The 9,640-nt window shown below is 40.2% G+C and overlaps 1 protein-coding gene across 2 annotated transcripts; it reads right to left on the reverse strand.

The window, feature by feature from the left end:
- Window positions 1–1,493: 1,493 nt before the first annotated feature.
- LOC104959787 (gap junction gamma-1 protein-like) lies at window positions 1,494–9,320 on the reverse strand. Of its 2 annotated transcripts, none has more exons than XM_010787687.1 (3): window positions 9,135–9,320; window positions 3,021–4,194; window positions 1,494–2,896 (listed from the first exon to the last, which is right to left on the reverse strand). In XM_010787687.1, the coding sequence occupies exons 2-3, from the start codon at window positions 4,159–4,161 to the stop codon at window positions 2,883–2,885; spliced, it is 1,155 nt and encodes a 384-aa protein (XP_010785989.1). In that variant the 5' UTR covers window positions 4,162–4,194; window positions 9,135–9,320; the 3' UTR covers window positions 1,494–2,882. The 2 variants fall into 2 exon arrangements, with proteins under 2 accessions (XP_010785989.1, XP_010785998.1); XM_010787696.1 differs by having other exon boundaries at window positions 3,021–4,199.
- Between the last annotated feature and the right edge of the window lie 320 nt (window positions 9,321–9,640).

Below are 9,640 nucleotides of genomic sequence, written 5' to 3' on the forward strand. Positions count from 1 at the left end.
CACCATCTTCAATATGTTACTGCTACTCATAATTCCCTGTTCATACATTTTTGTTGTTTTGTCACATTATTGACTGCTTTACTGATCTAGGTGTACCATGCCATGTGAACCACACTTAATAAATGAATTGGGTGACAAATGTCATTACTTTCTTTCAAATGCATCAAGAAAAAAGTTAATAGACGTTCCATAAATTCTTGAACAATAAAAAAGTGTAGGAAAAATAGATATTGCACCATGTTGAAATACTGGAGTAACTTTGTACATTACTCAATAATTACATGTATTGCATTTATGTTATAAAAGTGAACTTATGGGGTTGCAGCTCTTTCATTAAAAGCTGAGGTTAAAATCAGCCTTTAGAGGTCGTCAGAGGTTCATCTGCACACTGGTTTCAGGAATCAGAACCTCTCAAATATTTGACAGTCCTTTAATGCTAACAATATTGTATTGTCCAAAAAAAACTAATCCAATTTTGCTCCCAAATTAAAAGCATGCGCACTTTGATCCTAATTTATTGTATGACTTATTCCCACTGCTTATTTAACAGATTGTTTTAATAGCATTTCAAATGTTCTATCAGTAAATATTAATTGTTCATGCACAGTAAAGTCAATCATCTGAAAGCTTAGTTCCATTGTCCAAGATAAACACGTTAAACATACGTTTTGTTATATTAACTATCACTGCAAATATAAATTTAACTACACATATGCTTTAAGTTTGAACAAACATGCAGTTGATTTTAAAACCTGATAAGTAACAGATGAGCTAAACCAGTTAAAGTTTTTCAGGCAACACAACTTCAGCCTTTCAAGTAAAGGGTTAGTAAAATAATACTACAATTTTAAACTATTCTGGTCTCAAACCTTTACTTTTGCTTAATACAAGCTGATTTTGTTTATTCAAACCCTTGTAAAAAAATAAGGTGTGTGTCAGTATACTGGGATCTTTCAGTCATCCTTGTCCCGCCTGCAACTGGTCCAGAATGCCGCAGCCAGACTCCTCACAGGTAGCCGGAAGAGGGTCCATATTACCCCCATTCTGGCCTCTCTCCACTGGCTGCCAGTACGGCTCCGAATTTACTTTAAACTAATCTTATTTTTGTATAAAGCCCTAAATGGGCAGGGCCCCTCCTATGTTGCAGACCTCCTTGTACCATATTCTAGCTCCAGGCCCCTCAGGTCGGCTAACCTGGGGCTCCTGGTTGTCCCCACGCTCCAAGCGTAAACTTGGGGGCGACCAAACCTTTTCTATTGATAAGTATAAGTTAAATAAGATATTTAAAATGGCACTGTCATATACATTTAATTAATCCATTTGATAATATGTGATCAACTTAGGCACCCCTCCCATAAAAAAACCCCCCAATTACAATACAAATATTCACAACTCATATTTGATTAATCATTCCCATCCCTAGTTGCTACCATCAAATCAGGTGATGTTACTTAAACATAAACAAAATAACAATCTTACAGGAATTGGACAGTTATGAAACCACTTGGCAAAACTTTTGTTGCAAAAATTTATTTTAAAAAAAACTAACCAAAAAGTACTATCAATACAAAAAGTATAAAAAGTACAAAAAGCATTGTTCAAAAATAACTTGAGATGACAACAAGTTGGCACTGTGGGTATGATTCAGAATACAAAATGATGGCATCTTAGAGCATCAAGGCATTGAATTCACATTGAAATGGTTACATTGTTTTACAACCCTCATTCAGGCTCCGGAACAGTGTATCCACAAATCTGCACTTCAAGCGGAATACATGAAAATGTTCTGTATTACACCAGACATATGATTCAATCTACCTGTGTAAGGAATAAGGGAATGTTTGCAGGTCGGAGACGATGAGTAAATAATAAAATAAGCCGAAGGTTCCAAAAATTGTTTTTGCTTTTGAACTCAATCGTACTAAATCCTTTCAGAATGCACCTGTCCATGGTTCAGCTTCAGGGAACTAAGACAGCAATGAATGTCATTCCTATAAAATAATAATCTGCCACAGTGACAAAAGCCTCTTCTCAATATCACAATACAAAAATAAAGAACAGTATCAAATACACGCTTTAAACAATACAGGACAATATCAAGCGTTCATGTGTTTCAAGCATTACCCAGGTTTGTTCATTCCTTTGGACAGAGGCACCCAAAGTGTGTTCCAGTTGCCATCAAAGCAACCAAGCTTGGGAATGTTGACTGGTGCATTGTCAAAATAATAAAGAGAAATAAAGAAAAAGCGACACACTTGAGAGAAACCTTTGTATGAAAAATTACTCCTTAAAAAAAAAGTCTTCATTAGCATGCCAATAGTTCCAGTACCTTGCTTTTATGAGTGGTGTCTTGTCCATTGACATTTCATTGCAGCTCACTCACTCGACATACACAAATCTTACAGTTTAAACATGTTTTTTTCCACAACAACTGGCTTGGCCATACCTACAAATAATGCCAGAAAACAGAGTTCCAGTTTAGGTCTAAGGCAAACTTGAGATGCATTCACTGTGAACTTCCAATGGGACAAACTCTTTAGAGTATGACAAATAGCTTTTAAGTCTTGTAATGAAAACATTAAAATATTCAAAATAGAATAGCTGCCCTGAGGGGGAAGTACATGGTAACCTTGACCATTCTTTCTGACGGAAGTTTGTAAGCACTTTGGATCTTCAGACAGGCGTCCCAATTATTGCTGGGGTGAGACGACCGCTCTCCTCCTTTGACTCGATGCTCGACCGTGGCTGGCCGTAACACTGGAAGGCTTGGGTTGACTTCATCCACCTCAAGCAAAAAGTCTCACTCTCACACACTTTGATTCCCTTATGTCCTCTCACTGATGGGAATTTCAGTCTAGAATGTCAGCTGGGCTGATAAAAACCTATGCACGGAGACCTGTGAACAGAGATACAGAGCCAGTGTTGGTAAAGCTTTTTGTTGTGATCAAAGCTACAGAAAAGATAGAAAAATACAAACGTATGGTTGTTTCTCTTAGGAGGAAAAGGGTTGGATGCCTTACCTTTTTCACATGTACTGCTCTGCTTCTCCTGGGCAAAGTTTAGCCTGTTCTGCTCCACTGCAGTGCCGTTGGACTCTGGGCTGCTGCTGCGTGAAGGACTGCTCTCCCCGTTCTGGTAAGCCAAGTCCAGGTGCTGCTGAGCCAGCTTCAGGTGTCTCCGCAGCCTCTCCAGCTCCCGCGATGACACCTCGTCCCCGAACGACTCACGGCCCGAGTCTCCCAGGTTGTCCCTGAAGCCCATTTTCCCCGACGGGTCCTTCTTCAGAGCCGTGTTGTAGCCGGGAGGTGCGGATGGCTGGCGGCAGATGGAGGACCTTTGGCTGGACAGAGCTGGGAGACGGGGGGTGGCGGGCCTGGGCGTGCAGAAGCAGTCTCGGACACCACTGATGCCGAGGTGGAGGATCTCCAGCAAGGTAAAGAGCAGACACAGAGCGCTGACGCCATACATGATGAGCAGGAAGATGGTTTTCTCTGTGGGGCGCGAGACGAAGCAATCCACGGTGTGCGGGCAAGGAGAGCGTGTGCATACGTAGGACGGGACCACCTCCACACCGTACAGTACGTACTGCCCGAACAGGAACGAGGCTTCAAAGATGGCACGGGACAGCAGCTGGAACACATAGACCTTCATCAGGCCGTCACGCTTGATGCGACGGCGCCCATCGTGCTTCTTGCTGGGCTTCACCGCCACTTCCTTCTCCTTATCTGGCTCAATCTCCTCCAGGATCATGGGGTCCTCCTCACCATTGTCCTCCGCTTCTTCATAGTCCCGGTTGGCACCGCGGCTTACTATTGGCATTCTCTTCCTGCTCCTCGGCAGGTAGTCGTCGTCCTCCATGCGAGCGATCTTATGCATGGCAAAGCCGAGGTACATGACAGTGGGCGTGGTGATCATAATCACCTGAAACACCCAGAAGCGAATGTGCGAGAGCGGCGCAAACGCATCGTAGCACACGTTTTCGCAACCAGGTTGCTGTGTGTTACACACAAATTTACTCTGTTCATCGTAGTAGATCGACTCGCCCCCGACAGCGGTCAGCACGATGCGAAAGACGATGAGGAGGGTGAGCCAGATTTTGCCTACAAAGGTGGAGTGGTTGGAAATCTCGTCCAACAGACGCGTAAGGAAGCTCCAACTCATTTTGGATCTGGAACAGGAAGGATCCTCTTAAACCTGTGCTGAAAAGGAGAAAATTGTGGTTAGGGCTAATTTTTTTTTACAAGTACAATCACAATTTTTTTAAATATTTATTCGTCATTAACGATAAATTACAGAAAAGTGTTCTTAAACTGGTAAGTATGTCCAAGCCACATGAACAGCGATTTACAAAATAAATGTGATTTAAACTAAACAGACATTAACACTAGAATCATGTTTGTATTTATTGAGATTACAGTTTTGCTTAGAATAAAAAAGTTGACCAGGATTCTGGAGACAAAATTAAGATCAGATATTTTTAGCCACTTAAACTGTAATTATCTTTACACTCATCACCTGCAATATTAAGCATTTTATAATTATTTGAATCAGTTCCCCCTCCCACCCCCCATTGCAGATAAAATAAGTTCTGATGCCACCTATTTTCATCTGTAGTTCTCTTGGTATAGTTTTATGTATTTCATTGGTGAATGTTTCTATACACAAGATTTGGGTATCATGTGCTAGACAAAACATTTTAAGCTTGATTGAACCCAAGTTTTGACTATGTTTTTTGCTCCATTTAGCCACGAGGTGGAGCTATTGTGTCACTGTTCAAAAATGTGAGACTCAAAACATCACTGCTATGCTTTGACATAAGGCATGCTGAGACAAACAGCTCTGAGCTGCTCTCAGATGCCGTCACAGAATTGTGCAACCACACTGCCATTAAAAGACTGAAGTAAAATCATGTAAGCAGGGGGACTGAGGCATATAAAGAAAAAATCATTATGAGCTTGAGGCAAACACGTTGGAACCAGAAGGTGTGAAATGTCTAGTCATGGTTGATTATTCCCATCTAAGATTGCCAAAACTGAGTAATGAGCTGATGGTAAAATACGAAAGGGCGAGGAGCTCCTGTGGTTTCACACCATCTGTGACCAACCTCATAACTTCTGCAAAGTAATTAACCACGACTATAAACCATCAGGCATGCACCAAGTAAGTAACAGCAGTTTGTTTTTGACTTTGAAGATTTTACCATTCTCTCAACCTAACATTCAACACCCATTTCTCTACTTTAGTTGTCTTTGACATCAACAAATGTTTGGTAGTTTCTTAGGGCAGTATACAGATCTTAAACCTTATATAACAAAACATTGCCACACAATGTTCAGGGCTATGGAAAAACAAGGAACACAACTAACCGAATAAGAGATGCAATTGTGACAACCAAACTATCAAAGAGATTACCTTTTTAAGAAAAGCACATCTTAAACTGCATCCATAACACAATGTAAAACCAAGAAACTGTAAGGTTTAAATGGCTCTGACAACCATCATATTGAAGGTTTTCTTGCCTTTCCGTGGCTTCAAAAGCAGTTACATTCAATGTTTTACCAACTGCACCACAAAATGCATCTTGAAGAAATATACAGCCCAACAAGTATAGCCTGGGTTAATATGTCACATTTAAAATCAAGCTAGTAACAAAACAAAGCCCATCCGTAGCTCTGCAATTCACAAAGACCAGTGACTATTCTGTATGTACAACAAGAAAGTGGAACAACACCAAAGTACATTGACAGTTTTGGGGGGGGGATGCATTATGAAGTGTATAGCAATCTTAACAAAGTACCATTTAAGAGCCATGTACAATGGGGTTTAGTTATACTTTTTTATTTTGTTACTTAACAAAATAAAAAGCTTATGGACCCATATGGAAGTCTGGCTACACGTTTCCTTGTCTGCCAATGAAGCCAAATCTTGGGTAACCACCACGATAAGATAAATACTTCTCCTACTTATACTTTTATCTTGCTCCTTACTCAGGCACTAAACATCAGTGTTGCCTTAAATAACACTGCAACCTATAGAAAAACATATCAAAACTATCGGTTAAATACAAGTTGTCTAAATGTTAGTGGCTTTCTCTCGTCTTGATTTGCTTATTTTGTATTGGGGTAACCCAAAAGCTACGGTAATCTGTTCTCGAGTTTGACTTTAGTAGTGATATACATGGATTAGTTTACCGACTAATAAGTAATGGTATCTGAATACATTTTAAGTGTGTAACGCTCCAAACCATGTAGATAACACAAATGAAAAGTAGTTGTTTTTAGTGATAGTAATGAATGTGAATGAGGGACTGAGAAGTAAACAGCAGCAGTGAACTTGAAATCTGTCAATATGCATTTAAGGAATGCAGAGGGGGGGAAAATAAATCAATAACTCAAGTCAAGTAAGGCAAAGAGAGCATGTACTGTCTGATAATCCCATAAACTAGCACTGACAAGCCCCTGCATATGATATATTACCTCCTAGTGCTTCATGAGAGATCTGTAATAAGAATTGTAAGTATGCAGGACTCAGGGTGCGAATGAGAGTACTGTATGGACATAACATAAAAAAATAAAGAACAACATGTTTCCTTTGGGTGGCAGCCGCACGCAGGCACTAAGAAGAATTGATGAATGGCCAGCTGTAAGAGACTCACTTTCATGATTGACTCATTGGCTTTAAATCTATGCGTTAAAGACAGTATGAGAAAGTTACTATTGTATGGATTGCATATGTGGTCCTGTTTTCACCAATAAAGTCAGCTTGCAGGGAGACTAACTCCTGCATGTTTCTCCACAAAATGTCCCAGCAAAGTTGTTTACCTGCTGCTTTTATGATGTTTGCCTGTTTACAGATCACAAAGACTTCCCTTATCATCTTACATCTGTGGCTTTCATGCACTGCTGCCTGCATTGCATGCTACTGCATCCCAGGTACACTCAAACCCACTTTCCTACATCAAGTTATCTGAAACCAGAGGCCAACACAAATGAAGCTTATGTCAAACAAAAAAAATGTGGGTACATTTTAGACCAACTTCAAATGTTAAACATGGGAAATCTAAGTCTGCAAGTAGTTTCTTAAGCTATATTCTAGCATCATATGGTCATTAAATCATGTAAAATGTTAACTACGTTGCTCCTCTGTCAGGCTACAACGGACATGTCATGTATATGATTCAGCAGCACAGTTGGGTCGTAATCTGGGTTAACGGTTACGAAATGCCTCCGGCTACTGTCAAGCTGACATCCATGCCTAAGGAAAACCACAGGCTCACATGCAGCATCTGTCAGAGAATGTGTGTCAAATCTGCATTGAAAACAATAGTATTATACTGCTAAGCTAAAGGCTGTAATGTTATATTTGCAATTTTCACAGACACCTGTTCAATAGGTTGTTGCTTGCTATTCTGCCTTAATGCCCCTGGTAGCACTGTGCTACCATTTTTGCCTACAGTGCAAACAATGTCTGTTCCAACTTGTGCCGTCAGTAAAGGAACTGAAAAAAACGTTTTTTGCACAACAGCACTGGGGGCAAATACATTAAGCTAGAATCATATTTCATTCATGGCTGACTCAAATCAAAGTGGCTACGCATGCATCTCATCCAGGCAATTTCAGAGAACTGTGGCTACTATAGCATCAGATACTTGATGCGTTTAGGCTAATGCCAATTCAGACACTCGTTAGCTAATAATGAGCAAAATGATTTCCCCCCCACAAACTAGCCTTGTTGATATACTTTGATGATAATTGATACATGCATTAGGCTACCCCCAGACATTTTGATTTCTAAATTAAACTGTCTTGTCACTTATTCGCCAAGCTGAAATTACTTATTAAGTAGACATTGGCATTTTTTCAATTTGACTGGACATTACCATATTCAACAAATGTTAAATCCAGTGTTGAACTAAGTGCTCCTTTAATGGCAACATGATAAAGTGTTTGTATTCCTAATCAGATTTGCATGTGTCTATTATATCAATTCCATGGCCATCTACTGGAGCAGCCCTAGCTTAATGTGGCACTCCAAAGAAAACAGCCTGTTTCTAAGTATGGACTAAAGTAATGCAGCAGCTTCTCCACACTGACCGAGTCCTACAGAACAGAGAGGCTTTTGTGGCTCTCACATCTGGGAGGCTAGTTATGGTTATCCCTTCCTTATCCCAAAGCCCTAAAGCTAAAGAGGCCCTGGGCTTAGGGAGGAATATGCCGAAGGAAAAGACAAGAAAATGAGTCAAACTGGGAAATTACTTTTACTGGACTGTCGTGGCAACACTAGGAACAAATCAACTAATCCGCCCTTTGTATCTTTGTTAGTCATAATTGTGTAATGTCTGGAATAAATAAAAAAAGAGACAGAAAAAAGGGTAGTCATGGAACAAATACAAAATATATATTAAAAACCACAAGACTACAATGTAAAATATGGAACTAAATAAAACCAAATGTGCACGAAGTTTAAGACAGAAATCCTCCGCGTGGCTAACGGGACAGCGTCACCGCGCGACTCCACATGCTGCTCACAAACATTTCCATGGATAATTGAGCTAACTGTTAACAGCTGCGACACATCGTTTGAAAAACTCACCATTTAGGAGTTAGAGTAGTGTTTAAGCTTAAAATGCGGCTATTTTGCCAGAATATGAGTTTGCCGGTATATTACGCATTTCAGAAGGGGGGAAACAACAAGACACGACCCATGCGCGCTATTCCATCCCCAAATCCAGGCTTCATAGTCAAGAAATAAAACAATACCCAAATGTTCAGCATACCAGCAGAATTACACCACACGTGCCGGTAATGACCATCAATACTGAGCCAAAAACGCTTCAAATTCAAATTATTCCACATAATGTGACTCGTTTTCGTGTTTTAATTAACGATATATCTGCCAGCCTGTGCGAGTGAACTTAAGTTATTGTTTAACGATACATTTGCCAACCCTGTTTGTGGTATTCCTGTTGTACACATTGGTTGTTAAAATGAATAAATAACCACAGGATCTTAATAAGAACACGTATTTGCTCGGCTCAAAAGTTAAAGATATAGCAACTTGAGCCATGGTATAATTGTTAGCTAAAACGCTACGTAATGATGTTGCCGCGTTTGCGCATTTGTTTGTGGTCTTACCTTCAGTTGTGATTTCGGCTCCTGTATTTTTCCCACCGGCTCTTTGGGGTTGCTGCTTGTCTCGAGAGCTTTTCCTTCGTTTTCTCTTTTTTGAAATAAAGCCCTCGCTCTAATATCAACCCATCCAGTTTTTATTTTCTGCGAGGAGCCCGCTTGCTTCTCCAGTTGTGTGTTGTACTGCGGGGTGAGGACAAAGACTATTCCGAAATCCCCCCCCTTTTCTCCTCCCAGTTTCAGCCGAGCACCCCACCCCCTGTCTGCGCAGAGTGGAGGAAAACGATCCACTGCCAGCATTCTTGATGCAATCCAAAGAACTTTTCCCTGGATTCAGATACTGACAAAAACTCTGAGTCACTGCCATTTGAACCAAGAAGGGTTCGATGAACAAAGATTAAAGACAAATAATTACTGAAAAATATATTAAAATGTTAGGTATTCAAAGACAATATGTTTTTTTATACTTGATGTAATAATAATAATAATACATGGGACTTATATAGCGCTTT

The sequence above is a fragment of the Notothenia coriiceps genome, unplaced genomic scaffold, assembly GCF_000735185.1.
Source record: "Notothenia coriiceps isolate Sejong01 unplaced genomic scaffold, NC01 NC01_scaffold00001230, whole genome shotgun sequence".
Lineage (NCBI taxonomy): Eukaryota > Metazoa > Chordata > Actinopteri > Perciformes > Nototheniidae > Notothenia > Notothenia coriiceps.